A 25,129-nucleotide genomic window follows, 5' to 3' on the forward strand; every position below is an offset into this window, starting at 1 on the left:
AGAAAAAACATTTTTTTGTCTGTGTTACATTTATAGTAAACATTATGATAATGGCAAGGCACCTTCATGTGTTAGGTGAAACTGTTAACTTTACATCATTGTCACAAAAATTAATATGTACATGGCACTGGATAAAACTTTCATTCCTGTAAGTCATGACTACACTGTACCTTACCAGAATATCAAAATAGTTTATCAACTGGATTTAAATAGTTATGGTTGGTGTAAAAGAATATATAGGTTTATATTAATTCCATAAGTACAATCAACAAACATGCATTTACATAACACTTATGACTGGGCTTATATGCAAGCTTCATTGCTGGTACAATTTAACTACGGACTCTGTCCCAAGGACCGACCTCTTAACCATTTTGTGCTTGCTATAGTTTTTAATATAGTTTTATTGCTGGTACAATTTAACTACAGGCTCTGTCCCAAGTACCGACCTCATAACCATTTTGTGCTTGCTATAGTTTTTAATACAGTATGCGTATCTTCACAAAATTTTGCAGATTATCAGTAAACATTACAAGGCTTTAGCACACAAAATATAAGATTCTTTTATTAAGTTTTTAAGATTTTTTATGTAATGATCAACAAACATGCATTATATAACACGTATGACTGGGCTTATATGCAAATTTATTGTTGGTACAATTTAAGATTTTTTATGTAATGATTTGCTCGTGCATTTTTTTCTTTTCAATTGTTGACTATCAAATATGCAAAGTAATTTTGATTTTAAGATTAAAAATACTTTTATGCATCAAAAATTGTCAAATTTCACATAAAAAATCTTTATAACCTCCAGATAATTAGCAAATTTTTTTCAGAAAAACTTTATATTTTATCTGTTATATTCACCATCGTATCTCTATGTGAGATTGGTCGATTCGACCAACCTCGTAATCCACATAAAAAATTAGGAAATAGATATAAATTACATGTCTAACTAACATTACAGAAGTTGCAATGACACAGCACACGTGCACTCACATTACCATATTCAACAGTATAAAACTGGCCTTTACAAAGTGAATCATCTTCTGTTTGTTCTAGTGAACCAGTATTTTGTAAAATACAGTAACATTTCGGGTTATAATACATTACATATGTATAATGTTATTACTATTTACAAATAATTTCTTAAATTTCAGTTGTTTTTTTAAAATATAGAACAGTAAATAAAGAAAAATAGAAAACAATGATTTTTTTCTACTTACAAACTTTGTACTCGTTTACCTGCTTGCTGTAATTTGCCTTGTCAACTTTTGCACATAAAATGTAAAACAAAATACTTTTTTTAGGTTTTATTCATGCATTTTGAAATAACCAAATATTATAAATTACTCTATCAATATCCCACTATTTACACTGTAATTTATCAGGCTTATTAACTAAACTGTATTTGGGTAAAAAAAAAACTTTTTTGGACAACATTTTAACTTACCCCATCCTTCTGAGATTTGAGACACAGAAATAATCTTGGGAACTTTCCACCTCCTAGAGGCTGAGAAAACCATGTGGTGGACAATCTGAGCTTCTGATTAGATATTTACATGTATAGACAGAAGTAGGCATATGTAAACAAGTATTTCCAAAAATGAAAGAGGTGGGCAGGGCCCACTTTGTTCGATCTTAGCAAATAGAAAAGATAGGAGGTTCTTATTTTATATTCTAGCTTGTCAATATCGGTAACTTGAGTTTCTAATTTGTAAGAAATTACAGACTTTGTATTTGTACATCACAAACACCTTATTTGAACCAAAGCGCATTCAACATACCAGTGCCACACAAAAATTGATATTTAGGAATTTTGTTTTAATATTTACTTTTAAATTATGAAATTAAATAATGTATAATACTAAAATTTCAATAATAATCTACAGTTTGATACCAAACTTATTAACATACATTCTTAAAATAGTAGATCAATAACATTTTGAATGGAAGTCTACAAATGTGATGACATGCCTTTTGATCCCTGACCATAGGAAGACCCATAGTGAGAGAGTTAACACAGTTTTCCATTTCTCAAAATGCTTACCAATAGCCCAACAATTCATTAGGTAATAAATAATAATGGTATAAAAGATAACGACTGTTGTTTTAAAACTGACAAACTAATGAGTAGAATTACTTTACACTCATCATTATACCAAATAAATTAAAATCCATCCATCCATAGTTGCAATTAAGCTACACACACACACAAAAAGAATTAAATAAAGATTATGAAATGGTTGACTACAGAGTACGCTGTTAAACCACAGCTTCTGCATCCTCCTGCTATTACAACTGATAGATGCACGGCTCTCACTTTAGTTGATCTTTACCTTACAGACTTTTGGTTTACCACTAAACTTAAGATCCATATATAATATTTCTGTAACCAAGGTAATCCCATCAATCGGGTATAGTTTTCTCTGAAGATATAGTTGGGAGCATTTATTAAAAGAAACTTTGGTAGAAGAACCAACAAACAATCTTTCTACCTTAGAGTTAGTTCTGTGTCCAGCAGATGATGTTTCCTGATTTTGAAATTCTTAAATGGTTAATTAAATGAAAAACCATCTCTTTTTTTAAATACGTGTTCTTGAATAATGTTTTTGTGTTGATATCTCTACTTACCAAATGTATATTCTAACTCTGAGTCAAGTTGATGCAACTCTTCTTGCAATTCATTTTCTATTTCCACTCTCAAAATTTCATCTTTTGAACTATCTAGATCATCATCACTGTCACTGAACTCTAAAACAGCCTCAACGTCTTGTAAATCACCAGGTGGCTCAGTTTTCACTTTGACTATAGTGTTCTGAAACATAAAGATCACATTGGATGAATCAATAACAAACAACAAATAGAACTGTTATTACAGTCGCCAAACACACAAGTCTTCTCATCTAGTGAGTTTACTTGTGCAGTTCTCTGTACAAACATTCTGTAATGTCTATCAATTTAATTTCATAAATGATTCACTTTCAGTAATGAATAATTTTCTGATAACTGAAAATAATAATATACTTTATGCATATAGCATCTAGTAACCATTCCAAAGCTTACATAATTTCAAAATAAGCAAAGGAACTTCAGGAATCTGTTTATGCCGGCACAAACTAAAATTAATCTTTAACACTTTAAGTTCTGTATTGGTCCACTGGATCAACCTCTGTAACTGTAATGACATACATAATATTCACTATAATTTTGTATTTACAAAATGCACCTTCATGAAATCTGGCTAGCTTTTAGTAAACATTACAAGTCTGTTGTACATAAAACATCATATTTCTACTAAAACTTTGTCTGTGAACTTCCAAAGCCATTACTGTCAGTCTGTGTAAAAGGTGATTTTCATGTCAAGAATTAAAATACTTTTTTCATTGTACAGTTATCATATGTCACTAACAAAAACTCTAGAATATCTTAAATGAATATTAATAGCTGTTATCAGTAAAAATTTTATTTTATCTCTTATCTTTACCCTAATTTAATTTGTATGACATGAAAAGTTAAAAAATATGAAACAAAAGGAATACCTTTTTTATTCTTTGAATGCATATTTTATCTCAGGTTTTCAAGTTACTTATCTTCACAGTTTTAACTGTCAAGCTTTTAATATCTATTTTTTTTAATCTCATGGCTTTATTGACTGTACATTGGACCACACGGGAAATTCATTCCCCGTGAAAAACACTAAATCACAAAAGGATATCGTTAGTTGTTTCATGTACAGTTCATGTTCTTTACATATAATTTTGTTCTCACAGCCTAAGCCTCACTGATTTCTCAAAAATGTGGGTCTCTAAAACATAATTCACGTAGCTTTCAAACATACATCCTAGAACACAAAAAATATATTAGTCACTAGATTAGGATGTCTCAAATGTATTATAATTTAGCTGCCCTTCTAACTAAGCTATAAATATATTTTAAAAAAATTGCATCAAATGTTCAGAAAAAGATCATGAAGTTTTCATATTAAGAAATTACACCAGACTGTTATTATGCGGGTATCAAAACTTACTGCTATAATGAGCCTTGTATAGAAAGAATCTGCTCTTTCTATTGTTTAAAATGTGTCCATCAGCTCTGTGAAGTTAGAGAGAGAGGGGAGGAGCTTTTCAGATGTGTTTGATATGTCAGTAAAACAAATAGACAGGAGACTCAAATATTAAAAAGTTGCTTGTAATTATGGGTAGTTTTTCTACTTAGTTGGAAACTCTAGAAGCCTATTATTGAAATCAGAAAGTCCTGATGCTGAGAATCCAAAGTTCAGACACATATCACATAACACACACAAAAAAAAAATAAAGCTTGATAAGTCAGAATATAAAGATATAACTTCTAAATTTCACTTGCATACCAAGTTTACTGAAATACATTGATAATAAAGTGGTTTAATTAAATTTTGAATGTAACACTATAAAAAGTCATGAGATGTGTACTTTGACCCAGCTATAATGATAGGGATGACCCACCCCCTATAAATTGTTATAGCATTGATTAGAAGTTACATAGACAATTCAATTTTAGAAAATTATTATTACATCTACAATAATAAACACATTTTGTTATGAATGCAGTCACTTTTCCCAATACAGAAAACTGTAAAAGTTTTTATTCAATGAGTTACCTCAGTTTTTCCTGTTACTTCACCACAGTTATTTTCTTGTTCCTCTTCTGCTACAACAGACCTATGGGCAGCATGTGAAGCCCCTTTACATAAGGACAAAGCCTTCACAGTTGCTAAAAGTATTAATAACATGTTTTTATCTTTAACAGAACATACAGTGATGATTTAAACATCATTAAATCATAATAAACGACCTTGTTATGAAATGTACCAGGATACAGCTAATGAAATTTAACTCTTTCACACCTGAATGGCTACAGTCCACCTTGAGGGAAAAAACTGCAACAATGAATTAAAAATATTATTTAACATGAATTTGTAGTCAATTTTCCACACATGAAAAACAAAACTTCAAAGTTGAAATTAATTCACCAAAAAATTTTATTCATTTAATTTTATATATAGAAATTAAAATAATTTGTACATTTTGATTTTGGGTTAATTTTAACATGTTCCCAACAAAACCAACAGTGTTTTTGTTAATTTCCTTGGGTTAATTTTAACATGTTCCCAACAAAACCAACAGTGTTTTTGTTAATTTCCTTGGGTTAATTTTAACATGTTCCCAACAAAACCAACAGTGTTTTTGTTAATTTCCTTGGGTTAATTTTAACATGTTCCCAACAAAATCAAAAGTGTTTTTGTAAATTTCCTAAATTTTGTTCTGAGCATAATATGAAGCTCGTAGCCCCATAGAAGTTACAATAGTTCTGAACAAAACATTGGTAATATGTTAATGAAACTTAAGTACAACTGTAGTTTTACTGATTTTTAGTCAGTCACTGTTTCTCAACCACAGTTGTTATGGTGTGATGCACTGCTTATATCTCAGCTTTAAAACTCATAGGCTACACATCTAAGCATGTCATAAAAGTTTTTTGGAGCAGTACAAAGACAGTAAGGTTTCCATTTCAGTTAAGATGTGGTAAAAGCTTGGCATTGTGATATCTATATTTAAAGATACAAATTAATATAAAACAAGTTTAAATTTATTACATGTACTGAATGAAACATTCTGATTAACAATTTTAAACTGATAAAAATTATAGCTTTACAAAATAAAAACTTTATTTGAAAGTATTAAAAGAAAGTAAGAATAAATAAAACTTAGTAATTAAAATCTACAAAGGATAGGCAGTTTTAATTGTTGCTTAAAAATCATTTTGCAATGAAATATTTTTGATAATTCAAAAATACAGATTCATAAAAACATCACATATTTTACTTGTAGAAGTTACATAATCCATAAAAAATAATTCTGAAGTTTCAAACTATTTCATCCAATAGTTTTCTTTTGCAGTGCAAAAAAAGAAACTATACAACATGTGCATCAAATCAATGCATCTTTGTTTCAAACAGTTAAAGCATTTTTTCAAAACAAGTTTCTAAAAATTGAAATTCAGAAATATTATTACTAAAGGTATACCTATTAAAAATAAACTCATTAATAATTGGTTTAATCAGCTAAACTGAGTAATAACTGATAATCAGCATCAATTACTGTAGAAAGGCTACATAAGAAACTGAGGTTCTTTACATTTTTATTGATTTGATGAGGGCAAGGCAATAATAACATTCCTTAACAACTTTCACTGTCATAATGACTAGTTCTCCAACAACTAAATTGTCCAGAGGTAAATTTGACTGTTAAATAAGTTGAACAAAAAACATTTCTGAATTCATTTAAGTACTAAATATATTATACATATTATTATATTAATACTTGTACTAATTATACCTTGTCATATTCTATACCTATATTACAACATTGTTTTTTGGAAACAAATGCTGAGTTAACTAATCCAAGGATTATAATAATTTAATTTCTTTGTGTACATGTGCATTTCTCTGTGTGATGCACAGCCTGTGTACAGTATCAGTTAAATTTGAGCTTTAAAGAAACTATGAGTATTATTATGGTTTATTTTTTGTTGTTGTGTGCTCCAGAGATTCTGAAAACTTTAAATGCTGTGTCACAATTGTTATAATCCACAACAATGACCTTTACAAAACAGTTACACTACTTGGCAGAGCCACTGAAGCTCCAGCTCACTTCATAAACTACTTTAATGATGGCAAAAATTCTGCCAGAAAAGTGGGGTGGATAAAGTTAAGGAAAATGTGTGAGAAAGGTAAAACAGCATTTTGACAAGCTAGCTGAAGATGAGAAACTTGTCGACTCAGATAGTTTTTCAAAGTAGATGTGTTTACATGTGTCTTGATACAATCATTACACAGCTTTCAAACTGTTTTTACATATTACTGTCAGTTATTGACTAAATCAGCATCATAACATAAAAGATAAACAAGGGATCTTCTGAACCAACTAGACTATCCTTTTTAAAAAAATTAAACAAAAAAAAGTCAGCCCTTATCATTTCAATATTTATCAAGCTATCCCTTAAACTCATTTGAATTAATTGCATCTACCACATCTACCAACTAGACTATCCTTTTTAAAAAAATTAAACAAAAAAAAGTCAGCCCTTATCATTTCAATATTTATCAAGCTATCCCTTAAACTCATTTGAATTAATTGCATCTACCACATCTGAAAACCAATCAGCCTGTTAGAAAAGTAAAGCTGTCTTAGCTGAAGATGACACCTACCCTGAAAAAATTTTGTCCCCTAGTCTTACCATTCTCATATTGAAAAGGATAATGCATTAATGTTATCAGTCCCCTTAACAATATTAAATACCTCAATCATATCTCCTCTAACTCTCCTTTTCTCAAAACAACAAACAAGTACACACATTTTTATCTATCTTTGTATAACATCCTTTCCATCCATGACATCATCCTAGTAGCCCCACTTTGAACCCTTTCAAACAAATCAATGTTCTTCCTAAGGTAAGGAGCCCAAGACTGAACACAATACTCCAAATGTAACTTAACCAATGACCTATAAAATGACATTATAACCTATTTAGACTTGTATTCAATATTTATGTAGACAACCTAAAATCCTATTTGCCCCACCCCTAACGACAACACATTACTTGGATGGCTTAGGAGACTGATGAATGAGAACACCAATAATATATTCTAACATAACACTGTTAAGGTTATTCCCATTAAAATAATATTCATAATTCAAATTGTGATATGCTACAAGCATTACCTTACATTTATTATAATTAGAAGTCAACTGCCACTTATTCTCCCAACTCAATAAATAAACAAAATCCTTTTGTAAAGCAGTAGCATCCTAATCACAGCCAGCAACACCCAAATCTGTAACATCATCAGCCAATTTAAATAATCTTTCATCTATATCATTGATGTAAATAAAAAAGCCAAGGATGTATAATATTAATAAAGTAAGTTATTCCTGCAAGTGATGAGGCTTACTTTATAGAAGCTAAAAAAACTAGTCAATCATTTCAACAAAGATATTTCTACTGCTATGTCAGATAATGTTTGACATTTAACATCTCAGAACAATCAACAGTGAAGAATCTAGCATACGTGTTGATTTGACAACAGTGTCTTAGTGCTGTGTTGTTCAAAAGTTTGTACTGTACTTCTCCTGCTTCTCACTACTGCAATAACAGCAAAAAGTGGTGAACACTCATTTTCAAAACCAAAACTTATAGAGAAATACCCGTATAGCACCGTGAGACAAGAGACTTTGTGGATTAGAAATAATATTAAGTAAAGACAAGTGAGTGAGGAAATAAGCCTAAAGAAATGACTGATCACTTTGCAGAAGGAAAAGCATGTAAACAATGGAATACAAACAGGTGAATAAAAACTTTTTTATAATAAAAGTAATCCTATACAGCTTCATACATTTTATCATTATCGTAAGTAAATATTGTTAAATAATGAATACTTCACGTTTGGTGTATATAAACAAGGGATACTTTCATTTAAGTTCTGCACTTGGGCCCATCTTCCTGTGCAACTGAATTACTTAGGTATAAAAACTTGAAAAACAATACATCACACCATTTTTCCAACCTCGTTAATTCAGACAGAATATTGGCTACAACCAATGAAAGACCAGCTTACATGTTTATAATCAATATAGCAAAATTTAACCAGAGATGGTTAGACCATACCTGGATCAAATGAAATAATTTTAGCACACACGGTCAGATTCATAGTACCTCTGAAACTTTCTCTAAAAATTAAAATTGTTACTTGAAAAAGTTTATTTTAGCTTTATAAACAACACTTAAAAAATCATTACAGTACAATACCTCACACTGTAGGTTCAAACAATGAAACAATATCATGATATTGAAAAATATGACTATTAGTCAAGTAACAATATTATAATCCAAAAAGGCAAGAAAGATTGTACATATGTGTTATATCTTTTTTTTGTTTTATATTTTCATTACAATATGACATTTAGCTGAAATGTATAATATATAGGCAACAAGAAGCAATTTGGTCCTTCAAGGCTATTCTTGCAAACCAATCCCCATTTAAAAGTACAAATCAAACTAGCCCTTCTTTAACTCTTACAAGGTATTATACTACACTACTGTTGATGGCAACTCATTCCATAAGCTAATCACTCTGTTAGAAAAACAAAAACATTGGAGCATCACCTATCTTTTTCAAATCTTAAGTTTGTGGAATCTCATCCTGTTGTCTCCACAACACAGTCAACAGTAAGAAATCACATGTCAGGCCTTTATCCTGTAGAACTCCCAGATAATCTAGTGAACTCAAAGATATCCTCTTACTTTATCCCAATAAAATAATCCTTCCATTCCTGCAGTCATCTGAACCCTTTCCAATGACAGTATATTTTCTTAGATAAGGTGACCAAAACTATATACAGTATTCTAATAATATATGAGGCCTAGTTAATGATTTTTATACATAACTCCTTTTACTTGTACTCAATACACCTATAAATACATATTAAAATTATATTCCTTTTACTGATAGTAATAGAACCTACCTCAATGGCTTGAATAACACATATACCACTATACCAAGACTTTTTTTCTCAGTCACAATAGTCAGTGTGTTCTCATTTATGTCAAACATGATCCAAATTATAGATTTTACATACAAAATTTTTTATACTAGTTAGTGTAAAAAGATCTGACAATGAGTACTGATTTGCTGTACTGTTATGTTAAACTTGGAACAAGAAAGTACATTATGCTGTGTTGGCACTAGATGCTTGAAGTTTCACCATTTGAGTGTCACAAACTGATAAGTATAGACAAGTTTGATATTAACCACAGTGGTGATAGGAATCTTTAAAAAGTACACTGAATTCTTGCCAAGTTTATTTTCCATTCTGTTTGTCTTTTTTTCCCCTTTTGATTACCTCATTATAATCTGTATTTGTATATTGTTGAACAGAAGTAAGTAGCACAGGTTGGGTCAACTCTCCGTCTTGTTTGATGTTTTATCTATATTGCCAATCAGCAGAGATGAGTATCTTTTTGGTATTGAAATCAAGACAAATTATCCACATCGCCAAGACCTTTTAGACCCTATTGCTAATACCGTGATATTATTACTGTTACACATCTATGTATCAAGAGAATTAATGGCTTTATTCTACATGAAATAAATTTGTAATCGATGATTAAGAATATAGAATGCTGCTACATTAAAAAAACAACATAAGATACAGTGGTGAGAACATTCAGCAAGAGCAAAAAAAGATTGTTAAAAATTTTTACTTACTACTGGGTGATATTATAGTTTTGTCTTCATTTTCCATCAGTTTGATATCCAACAGAGCATTCTGCTCTTCATCAAAAATGGGTTCAACTTTTATTTCTAAAACCTCCATTTCACTCATTTCATATTCAACTGAAGCCTAAAAACAAAGAATTTTAAATTTAAACTTTCTCAAAAGGCATTAGCATAAAAAACTCTTCCACATAAAAAACACAAAATTTACATTTTTTTGAAATTCTTTATCATTAAAAATTTGGAAATAAATGTTACTGATATTTTTTTTATATCTTTAAACTAAAACTTGAAAATAAATGTTTGACATTTTATAGCTAGTTCTACAAGTATCTTATGTACATAATGATTAGCAAATGAAATGCTATTTTTCTTTAATTGGTCCAACTTACATTTCTAAATGATTGTTTCAAAATAAACAGAAATATTTCATTTGATACTTCGACTATTAGAAAATTTTAACTCCAACACTATGTTCTGTCACAGGACATTCCAACTTCATCTAAACTGTCTTGTACTTTACAGGTAAGAGTATGTAGTTCCAGATATAAAAGATTAAGGTCTATGACACTGGTTCTCAATCAGTGAGGCATGTCCCCTGAGGTGGAATCAAATCTTCCATGGGGGCACAAATGTTTGAATGAGGCTGTAATAAATTACAAAAATAATAATTTTGAATATATTACAAAGTAGCACTATCATTAGTAATTCGTTTATTTTTAACCACGCTTTTAAGTAGCGAACCAATCAGAGGCAAGTTTGCATTATTTTAGGGGTGGTGAAAGCACCAACACGTTTTTACAGTAAGGCTTGAGTAGAAAAAGGTTGAGAACCCCTGATTTATAAGAAGAGAACTTTGCCCACTCTTCAAATTTTTTTATCTACATACGTTGTGTTAAGCTTATCTCACACATGTTGAAAACCAGAAAACTGACAGAAGTTATAATTTCCCTACACTGAAAATGTATTTCTGATAGGCATTTACTTCCTCTCACAAGATTAGCTATTCTCGTTAAGTTCTGCCCTCTATATGCAAACATTTTATTTGTGCATCCCACAAACCTTGCACTCCCCCTTGTTGGAATTAGTACACTCCAACGTGTCTCTCATGCAAATCATCATGCATCATCTATTAACCAACAGTAGCATAGTATGCTCAAGTGATACGTGTGACTCCCTCTACACTCCTCTACTGAACCTTCACTTCGAAGTTTGGCAGAAGGTGTGAGCACCAGAGAAGTGGGGAGGAAGGGTGTGACAGAAGTACCTATCAGAAATACATTTTCAGTATAGGAAAATAAGTTACAATATGGGTGATTTCTCTGGTACACTCCACTTCTTGTTAGGTCCTCCTGATTGCACCCCATTGGCCAGCATGACCCTATTTTCCGAGGCTCCAATGTCTGCTCCTCTCACCACCTGTTCCTCTTCCATTGTTTCCTCCCTTCTGTGTCAACATCGATTCCCTACTCTTCATCCCCATCTCCCTGTCCTTCATCTTCACCAGGGTTATGCTGGCCAATGGGGTGCAATCAGGAGGACCTGACAAGGAGTGGAGTGTACCAGAGAAATCACCCGATAAAGCCAATATAAGGAAGGGTACACAAAGAGGTACTTGTGAGACCAATCCTGGTTGAAGGCTTCGATAACCAAAGCCTGTGGATGCAGGACAGGTGTCCAAAAGAGGGACAACTTTGTATTGAGGCCTGTGGCAAATGCATCCAATTAGGAAGAATCCCATAGGAGGAAAAGGTCGTTGAAAACAATCGGATCCAGGGACATGAAAGATGATCTGCTACCAGCTCAAAAACACCCAGCACATGACATGCGAGAAGATGACTGTTATGTGCCTGGGCCCAGTATCGAAGATCCAAGGTCTGGAAGTAAAGATTTCTGGACTGGGTGCTCCCCTGGTGATTGATATGAGCCACCACCATCAGAATGAACCATCACCAGACAGTGAAAGTCGAGAGAATTGAAGTGAGATAATGCCCGACAAACTGCCAGAAGTTTGAGAACATTGATATGCAAGACAAGTTCTTCTGCAGACCAATGGCCCAAAGCTTCATGGTGATCGACCCAAGCCCACAACCCCTGAAGGGAAGCGTTCATGAACAGATGGACATCCAGACACGGGGGAGGAAATAGCACACCCACCTATGTATGGGTTTTGTTGAGCTACCACAGCAAATTAACTCTCAGGGAAAGAGGAAGGAAAATGGTGGTAGAAATAGGATACCATGCAAGGTTACATTGTTTGTGAAGTGACCACTGCAGGGATCTCATATGGACATAACCAAGGGGGAACCATATCTCCAAAAGCAATAGAACCTCTCAAACAGTAAGTGACCAAGCTGAGAGAGCATGGTGAACTAAAAGTTCCATAGAACTGAGGCATAAACAAGAAGGAAGAGCTCGACTGATGTTGGTGTCAAATAAGACCCCCAAATGCACTAAGTATTGGGTGGGTCAAAGGACTGAATTCTCCAATTTTATCAACCAGCCCACTCGAGCTGCCACAGAAAAGAGTTGGTGAGTGTGATTGGTCAACTCCTTCTCAGAATGAGCAACAAGTAGCTAGTCATCCATGTAATGATGAAACCACAACCCCAAAGTATGAATATGATGAGCAAAGGCCTGAACGATGCAACAAAAGATGTATGGAGCCGAGGCAAGTCCAAAGGGGAGAGCCCAAAATTGGTAAACCACCCAGCGATGAACAAACCGAAGATAAAGATGAGATTGAAGGACTATAGGGATGTAGAGATGGGCATTGGAAACATCCATTTTTGTCATCCACAATCCTGGGGAAAATGCACTTTTTTATTGGTGGCTTATCAATTTCAGAAACTATTTCCAGGCTGGTTTATAGATTTGTTTATATACATACACATATATGTAAAGTTGTAACACTTTTGAAACAATGCCATTTTTTCTTAAATTCATTTTCCAAGTTGCATTTCCAAATCTATTTCTAACAACAGACTCCAACACCAAAGCTTAATTAAGAGGTCATAATTTCGAAGACTTTCTAAATCATTTTTTTGAAAAAAGAATATGTGCTACTTTCAGTTATATTTCATGTCCCCCAATAGTAATCACAGATTTCTGAAAAAATACCATTTCAAAATCATTCTCTTTCCAATTTCATCATATATTAAATGAGGACTGGAAACTTACTCAAGAAAGCAGAGGACTATATCATAATATTCAAGTCTTAGAAACTTTTCCTTTACCAATTACTTTAAAAAATTTAATGTAGATACTAGCAACTAAATTTTTAAAAATATAAGCAATAGAAATAAAGCAAATGATTTTATAATACAACAAGACTATAAACAGAGCTGGAAAAGCTTTGGAATGACCACTTTTTCCGCAAGATTAGTGATAAAATCTTTACTTATCCTCAACAAGATTTACTTATCCTACAAGATGTCGTATACAGAGGAGTATAGTAAAAACAATAAATTCACCTTACTACAGTATTTTGTTTAATTAATACAATTGTTTGGTCATAACTACTGTGGCAAAACTTTAGATGTCAACCTTATCCTTGTACCAGCTTTACAAAATTTTCAACTTAGAGTTTGTTGCTAGAGATCCCTCAAACTGCTCAATAATATTATTAGCCCTTTAACCGATGCAGCAATCAATGATTATTGGTACTCTTCACAACATATATGTAAATATGATACAAATCATGCACAGAAAACCAATAATCAACTGACACTTTGACCTCTGATTTCAAATAAGTTGACATAAACAAACAATCTATAAGATGTCACAATAAGCAATTGAAAATGCAAGAGGGTGCCATGTGCAAAGATGTCAGACAAAGATGGGATGGGATGCCAAGGAAAATTTTCTTGTACAGGTATTTTGAAATTATGAGTAGACTGAGCATTAGTTTTTCAAAACCAGTTACTTTTTACACAAAATTAGTTTTTTAGCATCATGGACATTAAAACAGAATCATGGCCCTAATTATGTCGCCATTTGTTACACCTGGTAACAGCATGTACAGAAAACCAATATTGGCAATAACTGATTGACTTTTTGACCTCTCATTCCAAATAATATTATATACACAAATAAACTAAATAAGATTAAGAGGTTAGATTCAACACAGAATAACCCATTGAAAATGCAGGAGAATGCTATGTTTAAAGGTGTATAGCCTAGTAATAGTATAATATAGGACCTTTAATTTTATTTTTAAGCTACACTGTTGCTGAGAAATGATACATTTCCTTACCATAATTGATCAAAAATAAGGTTGAAGAGCTCCTAACTGCAGCAATTGATAATTTTCATCACATGGAGGAGCGCCCTTTGAACTTCAAATTAAACTTGAAGTATCCATCAAGCCCTATCGTAAGATATTAAAGTGATAAAAGTTAAAATAAACTGTATTATTTATTTAATTTTATCCATCTCAACTTATCATTAATAATAATTTAATACTATAAATGAATTATCATTATCTAACTTCAGCCTACACATACAATTTAGTGTATAGAACGCCTGTGAAGCATACACATAACACAATAAGCTTTTGTCAACAATATTAATAAAAAAATCATATATAATTCCTCAACTAAATTTTGAAATTCCAACTCATATCCAAACATCTAGCCAAAGCGAATTTATAGCATTCAAAACAATGGTGCTGCCACCTAAGGAGAAGAAATCGACAAATGTATAACCAAAACAAAATCACAAAATAATCAGGAAAACTACACTAAATGATTAATATAATGAACACATTACTATTATTTAAAAATTGTATTATAAGCTACCATATATCATCTATACGATATTAAAACTTTCTGTAACCAAAACAAAAAAGTAGAAGAAAATTTCGGCAGTAAATAAACACGAAATTAACAAGTTTTATAATTATTATGTGTGTGTGTGTGTGTGTTTGTTTTTCTTGTAGCAAATCCACATCGGGTTATTTGTTGTCCACCGAGTTGAATCGAACCCATGTTTTTTGCGTTGCAAATCCGTAGACAGCGGGGAACTATTGTTATATACTTTTATTCCTGGAAAGTGACGTTTCGAGCTAGTGCTGTTCGTTAGCCCGTAGAGCTTGAAAGAAAAGAGCATGTGTAGAAATTGAAAATCGCATATTCAGCATTTTGAAAGTTGAGTAACAAGATTCTTTGAAAATTATACATTTTACATGTTTATAAGTCTTTTCAAAAACATAATAAGTAACATAACATAATATTTAGTAACAACATGGACCTATTGGTCTGTCTAGGCTGTCGCATCCACTAATCTAAACTACTATAAATATTCTCAAGGCCAGCCAGCTAGCCCTTATCATTCATATATTTATCAAGCTTTCTCTTGAAGTAGCATATACCCTTTAAATTTCAAAAACATTACAATTAATTGTTTGCATATTTTGAATCCTTAACCTCTTTACCTTCAGCGTTTTCCTTAGTTGAAACTAATTCTTCACATCCAATCAAAGTTTGGACCCATCTTCAGGAGCATCCAGTCATGTTTGTAGAAGTTATCAGGATCATAAGACATTTTTTTTTTTACTTCTCCATTTTTAAAATATGTAAATTAGCCACAGTTGTAATGTTACACAACGTGTGCCAGAATATGTCTTTGTACCTATTTCAGTATACAGTGTTTTACAAAAGTATTCACCCCCTACCAATAATGTCACATTTTGATGAAATACAAATGATGCAAACAAGTTTTTAATGAATTTGCTTTATTCAAAACTCTAATGATCAAACTTAACACTGTTATATGTGAAGGAGGTTGAATGTAAGCAAAACCTGCAAAGAAAATATATAAACTGAAATTTACTGATTGCATAAGTATTCAGCCCCCCAAATCAATACTTGGTGGAAGCACTTTTGGCAGCAATTACTGCTGTGAGTCTTCTTGGATAGATTTCTACCAGCTTTGTACAATGCGATGGTGTAATTTTTGCCTATTCTTCGTGGGAAAATTCCTTCAATTCTGACAAGTTCGTTTAGGATCATTGATGGACTGCAATCTTCAAGTCTTCCCATAAATTTTCTATTGGATTCTAGTCAGAACTTTGACTAGGCCACACCAGGACATTCATTTTCTTCTTTTGAAACCACTTCAGTGTGGCTTTTGCCTTGTGTTTCGGGTCATTTTCCGGCTTAAATGTAAATTTTCGACCCAGTTTTAGGTTCTTGGCTGATTTAAGCAGGTTTTCCTCTATGATTAGCCTTAGCTTTGCATAATACATTGTCCCCGTCAATCCTTACAAGTTTCCAGTCCCTGCTGATGAGAAGCATCCCCATAACATGGGATGGTGTTAACTGGGTGATGTGTTGGATTTGCACTTGCGCTAGACATAGCACTTTGAATTTAGACCAAAAATCTAAATTTTTGTCTCATCTGACCACAAAACCTTCTGCCACATCTCTGCAGTATCATTTACATGCTTTGTCGCAAACTTCATAAGAGATTTAAGATGGTTCTTTTTCAGTAATGGCTTCTTTCTTGACACTCACCTATACAGACAAGCTTTGTGTAAGAATCGGGATACATATCATCTACACCATTTTAACAACTCCTGTAACCAAAACAGAAAAGCAGAAGAAATATTAGGCACCAAAGAAACACAAAATAAACAAGTTTTATAATTATTATGTGTGTGCCTTTCTTATAGCAAATTCCATACTGTAACTTTGAAAACCTTTCAAAGTCACTGTTGACTTCACAGTAGCATCCCTAACAAAATTTCCGCTTGCCTGGCTGCTTCGTTGGGAAGGGCACACAGATCTGGGTAGTGAGTGGGTGGTATGAAGCACATTCCACTTCTTAATGATGGACTTCACCATACTCAAATGGATAATCAGCGACTTTGAAATTTGTTTGTAACCACGGTTAGTTTGTCGTATCATTATGTAAGTTGTGGCTTGAACAGATGCATTTGCTCTGAAGTCAAGTTAAACCACTTTGATTACACAGAAACAGAGACCATTACATTAATTTTGTGATTTTTTAAATTAATCTTTTGCACCTGAACTGATTTAGAGTTGCCATAGCAAAGGGGTTGAAACTTATGCAATCGAGAATATTCTAATTTTCTTTGAAAATCTAACTTATATAAATAACATCAGCATTTTTTAAGCTTTCTCAATTTGGAGTAGATTCTAAATATAAAGACCCATTTGAAAGTTTCATGATTGCAAGCTCAGACAGCAACAAAATGTGGAAACTTTGCTGGGGGTGAATACTGTTGCAAGGCACTGCATTTTCACACAAAAAGCATAGTATGAAGGCCCTTCATATGACAACCTTTCCATCCCAAGTATCTTCCTAGTAGCCCTCATCTGAACCTTTTCCAACATTTCAATGTCCTTCCTAAGGTAAGGGGGCCAAGACTAAATATGATACTCCAAGCGTGGCCCAACCAGTGATTTATACAATGAAATTATAACCTATTTAGACTTGTATTCAACATCTCTATAGATACAACCTAAAATACTATATTCGCCCTACCACTAGCAATAGCACACTGCTTAGATGGCTTAAGAGACTGATCAACCACTACACCAAAATCAGTTTCTTCTATAACACTTTTAAGGTTATTCCCATCCAAATTATACTTATAATTAATATTATTATAATCCACATGTATTATCTTGCATTAATTATAATTAGAACCCATCTGCCATTTATTTGCCCAACTCACTAAATAGTCTAAATCCTTTTGTAAAGCATCAGCATCATCCTCACAGCCAGCAACACCCAGAACCTTAATATCATCAGAAATTTACGTAGTTTATTGACCATTCCTTCACCTATATCATTGATGTAAATCAAAAAGAGCAAAAATAAGAAGTACCTATTAAAACGAAACAAACTTTGAAAAAGTAACAAATAATTAGACAATTTTAAACCAAATGATTATAAGGTTCCTAGATTTCTAGTATTTTGCGTGAATTTCTGTTACAGCACATGTGGTATGTAAACATTTGTTGTAAGCTAGGATTTTGATAACTACAGGGGCTGTGAGTTTTGTGTAGTGTAATATGATATGGAGTTTACGTGAAAAACTAGAACTCTCTAGAACAAGGCTTAGTATTAAAACTGTTCAGTGAAGCTTTTAGAGTAGTAAAGTTAGTTAAGATAAAAGAGAATTATTTCAGAATAGAATTGATGTCAGTGTTTATTATCGCGCTAGCTGGTACACTTAAGTTAACTATTTGTTTACATCGTGTAGCACAGTTAGCGTGGCTATAAACTTCGGAGTACCACTTACCACCATGGTTGCTGAGAGCCATCTTGGGCCTTGGTGAAGAATTAACATGTGCCACCTCACTGAAAAAAGTTTGGAATTGTGTTGCACACTCGTATAAATGATTGAAGACACGGTTATTGTTCAAATGTTCCGTACTGATTTGATACATTCCTATCAGTTTTTACCGCTATCATGGGCCCTCTGGTTGTAAATGGGCCCCAGGAAAATATCCCGGCATACCTACTCTTTCGGTGGGCCTGGTTACAGCCGTGAGGTAAAGAAAATCACCGATATTTAAAGACACACCAAAGAAATATTTTGATTAGTTTCAGGTAGCTAACTGCTTGGAATGGCTGGAATCGGGATTTTACAGTACTGCAGAACAGATAGACTTCTACATCTTACTGGGTGATAGTAGTGATATAGCACTCCATTGTGCACCTGTAACTTCTCACACAAGCACCTGGCATTTTAACTTGTTCTCCTTTGCTGTACAGCAAGGAGTACCCACGCTTGCTTGGGGTTTCCCTATTACTCCTCCTAAACCTCTCAAAAGTGATGTTCAGTAGTCAGTCACCTGTGAAATTATTAACTGCATGGCCCTGTGTCGTAATGGTGGATATAGTCATGATTTCATTTCGATGTCCCAAATCAAAACAGTCTATAAATGGACATGATGTCATTGTGCAACAATACAGTCCATCATCATTGGTGTGTTGAGCTGTTTCCTCGATATATTATCCACACTGAGAATGAAGTTCCTGCTGTGCAACTAGTGTTAAAAATGCTATACTAGTAGTACAACTGTAAGCAATTCTTTCTTCATGGTGCATTATTTGAAATCAGAAGCAGTAAGCATATGATTCACACACATGATTACTTGCTTCATCCCATCTTGCATCTGTGACACAACTGCTCTGAATCCACTATCACTGGAATCTGTATTCAAGATGAACTCCCAATCCTGTTTTGGATATACCATAATGGATAACTCTAATAAAGCTCACTTCAGAGTGAGAAATACATGCCCACTCTTTGTATTATATGATATGGACTTCGGAATTAGAGGTGTGGTCATGAGTGATGCTAACTTTGAAAAATTGCTCAATAGTACAAGATAAACCCAAAGAAGATTCGAATATCTCATCTCATCCTGGATTGTGGCTAGTCTTAAACTACTTTGATCTTCACAGGGTTCTTCAAGATACATTTTCTACTCATAATACCCCCAAGAAACTTTATTAATATACACATATCTGTACACTTCTTAAGCTTTACATTTAATCTTACTATTCATACCTGCTGTAAAACCATGGACAGGTTCATTATATCAGACTAGAAATTTTGGCCAAATACCAAGATATCATCCACATTTACCAGTTCCCTCTCCCATTGTAGACATTTAAGTGCAGCTCTATCAACCTTTCAAAGGTAGCTAGCGTAATACACTGTCCAAAAGACGTGATTCAAAATTCAAACAACCTATAATGAGTGCTGAAATTAGTCTTGGCCCTGCTTTCGATGATCAGTTCAACATGACGTGTTCTGAGGGCCAGCTTTAAAGTGTTAAACCATTGGGCACCTTACAATCTATCCAAACATTCATCTGCCTGTGGCAATGGGAGGAAATCAAAGCACATAACGGTATTCCCAAGCAGAAGTATTCAACACAGAATCTTTGGTTACCACCCTTTTTCCTAACAATTACCACACATTCTGAGAGGAATGGATGATTCTGTACTTTAACATCTGAGTTATTTCAATGCTGACTATTTCCCTAGTGTTCCAGTGAAGCTGGTGAGGCAACTGTTTAATAGAACTCACATAGCCTATGTATGTATGTGATGGTTGTTCTGCTCAACTGTCTGTCACAGTTGGAGATGTGCCTTTCCTTTTACACTCCATCTGCCATCATTCACCAGAAAAAAGTTTGCTGCCAAAGGTCAGATTGCTGACTTCATTCAATGTGCCTGATACACAGTAGTGTCTATCAGGGTCTTTGAAGCTCTTGTGCCGACAAGGAACTCCATAGACCTATCACGGATGTACAAAGGCACATACTAAGTATCACTCACTCTTGACAAATCTAGCTGATAACACCTTTACCACAAATGATCTTTTGCTCCCCTCAAACCAGTGAACAGATCCAACTTAAACTCTAAATTTTCTGGGAGTTCACTCATTGCAGCAACTTATCATTCAGTTCGTTGTGATGGAGGTACAAGTCTATCTTGTTTCGAGGCAACATGTGAGCCATACTCATATATCCTAAGGGAACTTAGTGTGACTGAAAATACTAAAGGTGCTATTGTGTTACATTGAATTGCTTTAATGTGCAATATTTTGTATTATGCGAGGTTTTACTTGTATTTTTGGCATGAATTGTTAGGCAAGTGGTTTTTCAGAAGCGAGGGCAAACTGTTTTTTATTTCTTGATTAATACACAAGTTAAAATTTTGATTGTTTTTGAAAGTTAATGATGTCTTGATTCACCTGGAAATAAATGAGAGTGGAAAGTTTGAGCATATCAGAACTTTATATGTTTTCAATCTCCTTGGTTAGTACACATATTTTTCAAAACTTCAAGTTTTGTTTTTAATACAGAAAACAACCAAGTGGGCCACTTTCTCTCACTTTAGTTATGTGATACTAATTGTGTCACAAGGTATATCATTTATGCCCTACATTAGGGAGGATTGCTGTAACATGAGATATGCTATAAATAGTGACAAGGATATGCTATAATGGTTAACCAGGTGACACCCCTTGTTGAAAATGGTAATAATTTCATTCACGTGGATAGTACATGCAACATTTGAGCATATGTTATTGTGTTTTCCAGTCGGTTTCTGAGGTCTAACACATACTGATATGTGTTCCTTACTTCTGACTCTTCTCCCATCTATAGCTCTTTTAATATTTGCATTGGACCTCATACTGTTTTCCATACAATACCTCGAAGGGTGAAAATGCTGTACTTACTTGTGGGACTTCTCAATAAGCAAATAATACTGCCTGCAAGTACCTGTCCCAGTTGCAGGTTCTCTCTTGGCACATCTTTAGCGTGCTCTTTAAAACTCCATTGACTCTCTCGCAAAGTCCATTACATTTAGGATTGTACGGAGTGGTAAAGAGCTGCCAAGTACTGATAAGTCTGCACACTTCCTGCATCAGTTCAGAAGCAAACTGGGTCCGTCTGTTACTCAGGATTTCTTTTGGAAAGCCTACTCTACAAAATATTTTCAGGGGGTTTCTGCTACTCTCCCTGCCTCTATCTTCGCCAGTGCTATTGCTTCCAGATAACATGCCACATAGTCGACTACTGTCAGCACATACCAGTTGCACTTGGCATACACAGTTGCTAATGGCCCGATCAAGTCTACAGCTACTCTGCTGAATGGCTCTTCTATGTGAGGCATATCCCCCAATAGCACTTTGACTACCTTCCATCTAGCATTGTCCCGAAATTTCTGCAGTGAAGGGTCTCTCTTCTGTGCTTCCTTTAGTTCCTGCAAGCCCAAATTCGGAATATCGCCTTTTGACACTTGCAGGGGCTTGATGTCTTGTTTGCTCTCCTTTTCTTGAGCTCTGGTGGTGACAGCAGATGCTTTATCAATCTTCCTTTTGTCTAGTTCCTCCAAATTCTTACTACCTGGTATGTTTCCTATCACAGAGTCTTATATTGGTTTCTTCATACAAATGGGTTCAAGATCTCCTACATGATATGGAGTATCCACCTTTATTTCTGCTATGGGAAAGTTCTCCCTGTCCCATCAATTAACACACACAGATGTATTCTGCCTGTCGTCTGACCATTGGATACCACACTGGTTCGCACTGCTGCACTACTGCACCCAGTGTCTCATCAAACGTTGACATTACTGTCCCCAACATATCCTTCACATATTGGCATATTATGATTTGTTGGCATCTCTTGATGTTTGTCACATGCTCCCATCACTAGTGGCACTGTTGATCCATTTGTTAACTTGAATCAAGCAGTAGTCGTGCACTGATCAATTGTGCTTTCTTTATATATTGAATCTGACGAGTTGTCTTGATTCTGTTTATTCTAGCAGCAGCATCCATAGTGCCAGTCACTCTTTTCTTGTTTCTTACCAGCACTGTCTTTGTAAATAGCTCCAGCTGCTTTATGTTGAGATTTCTGCTGTTGTTTGCTGGTGAAGACTTGCACTCCTTTGCAATGTGTGCCATTTTATAACAAAAATAGCATCTCTTCTCCTTTCTGTCTATTAACCTCCTGTCACCTTTGGTAAACTTCTACTTCTGGTCAGCTATCACTGGTTTCAAGTTTAACTGGATATTCTTGTACTTGCCCATTATACTACCTCCATGGGTTTCCATATATTGTTCTGCCAGCTTGATTATCTCCTCCACATATTTTGGTGCTCTCTCCTTTAAAGACAGACATGTCAGTTGAACACGTGATCATGCACTGTTCACGTACTAATAGGTCTGCCAGTCCCTCAAAAGTATTTTCACACATGGCCATGTCAGTCCATCTGGAGAAATATCGCCACAGACGTGCCATAAACTGAAATACAGTTTCTTCAGTGTTGGGTTTGACTCCTCTGAACTTCTGACAAAAACTTTCTTCAGTAAGTTCATATCATTTCAGTAAAGCTACTTTTTAACTTGTCATATTTCATGCCACCTTCTGACGTCACACCTGCATATACTTTCATAAACTATTCTTCTTCTCTCTTTCAACACCGTTAGTCCCACTCTAATATATCAACCGTTAGGCCTTCCACTCTTATGACAATTAATTTTGCATTTAACTTTTCTTTGGCTGAATTCCTTCTCGTAACTTTACTTCTCGTCTGCTCTGTCTATTTTTCCTGTTCATCTCACACTATTTATATGTTTATTACTTAATCATCCACTCGCTATATCCTCGACATCAATAAATTTCACATAACGTTCAATAATCTCAACATTAATGTGTTACAAACACAATGCATGACTCTTACCGAGTTACGTTACTAAACTTGTCATAACATTTACTTTAAGATAATTGCTTCTAACTCTCTTGTTACAGAACAATCCTACAATATTCACTCACAAAATAAATAATTAAATTAATAATATCTACACGAAACAGTCTTTTATATCATGACAATGATGTATTCAACATGTGAAAGTATGGGCCAGACCATCATCTTCTATTTCACAGTATTCTCAAAACAGTTCATCCATCTGTAAAATTTACACTTCAACATTTCCAATGCAGTAGTAAAATACCATTTCCATACAATGGAAATTTTAAACATATCTTTATATACATACAGAAAACATTGTGTCAATCCTGTCTTTATAAATTGTTTCATCATCCTAATTATTTGTTAAACACAGAGTCATATTTGGTAACACAGCCATACTGCTTTAATATGAAACACTGACAGCACTACTCTAGAAGCTTGAAAGGATTTAAATAAACAAAAAACAATACCCATCAATTACATCAGCATTTGGAAATTTTGACAACAAACATCTACAATAAGAAATCAATCACTAAATATAGAATGCATGGCAACTGGGGGTCATTCCTTTTATTAGTGAAAAGGGATATTTTCGGATCAGAATATGCATTTGCAACACCAGTAACCAAATGATCCAACATCCAGGCAAAAATTTAAAATCAAAACATGATACTTTTTATTACAAGAACTGATCATGTATGAAACTAAAAAGTTTTCCTGTAGACTAAGGACTATTTGATACCTGCTGCTCTGAGAACGTTTACAAGGCCAAACATAAGTATAGAATTTCATAACACATCAAATGTATTCAACAAGGAATAACAGATAACAGAGCCATGCAGAATACTACATAACCATCTATGACTTATTAACAAGCAAGTTATAACAGGAAAAATCTCAAATACCATCATTTACAAGTTAAAGTTTGAATTCCAAAAGCCACCAAAGTAATGAAAACCAACATGCCCAAAATTTGGGATAAAAATCATGTAAACTGCAAATGCATTTTCTTTTCACGAAATGCATAAATTAAGAAAAACATTGAAAGAAATATCTTGCAGTTTGTGATTTTTACCACATATTCATTGTCTGTTGATTTCTGCTACTTCACTGGCTTTTGAAGTATTATACTGCATATATAAATATACCTCCACAAAATCTTTTGTGTCATATCATTCAATCTAACGTACGAGTTCTGGTATTAAACAAAAAGACTTTTGGGCAGACTAGTGGATGACAAAAGATAGATCTGAAATGCTGTATTTACATATCTCTTACTTGAATCAGAAATGGAAAAATTACAAGGAATGTTGAGAGAAAAACAAATCTTCAGTTTAAATATTTTAGATCTATTTATTTCCAAAACTTCATCACCTTTTGCCATTTAAAAAAACTTTTCAAGTACTACATTGTATATACAAATGGCATTTTAGAGAATACTTTGTCCCTTATCTTCCAACTGAGTTGATGAGTTCTTGTTCTGAAAAAAAAGAAGAAAAAAAGCTTCTTGGACAACAGCTTGTAGGTGACAAAGGATAGGTGTGAAATGCTATTCTAACA

General features: G+C 33.7%; 1 protein-coding gene across 1 annotated transcript in view; it reads right to left on the reverse strand.

Annotated features, from left to right (window-relative positions):
- Positions 1-14,991, reverse strand: part of LOC106467023 — a 19,491-nt gene extending 4,500 nt beyond the window's left edge. Inside the window, exons 1-5 of the mRNA XM_022395117.1 lie at positions 14,571-14,991; positions 10,307-10,442; positions 4,640-4,752; positions 2,635-2,818; positions 1,227-1,271 (exon numbers count right to left, since the gene is read on the reverse strand). Coding sequence (XP_022250825.1) covers positions 1,227-1,271; positions 2,635-2,818; positions 4,640-4,752; positions 10,307-10,442; positions 14,571-14,573 — 481 coding nt within the window. The 5' untranslated portion in view covers positions 14,574-14,991. The remainder of the gene's footprint in view (positions 1-1,226; positions 1,272-2,634; positions 2,819-4,639; positions 4,753-10,306; positions 10,443-14,570) is intronic.
- Positions 14,992-25,129: the final 10,138 nt, after the last annotated feature.

The sequence above is a fragment of the Limulus polyphemus genome, unplaced genomic scaffold (genome assembly GCF_000517525.1).
Source record: "Limulus polyphemus unplaced genomic scaffold, Limulus_polyphemus-2.1.2 Scaffold2464, whole genome shotgun sequence".
NCBI lineage: Eukaryota > Metazoa > Arthropoda > Merostomata > Xiphosura > Limulidae > Limulus > Limulus polyphemus.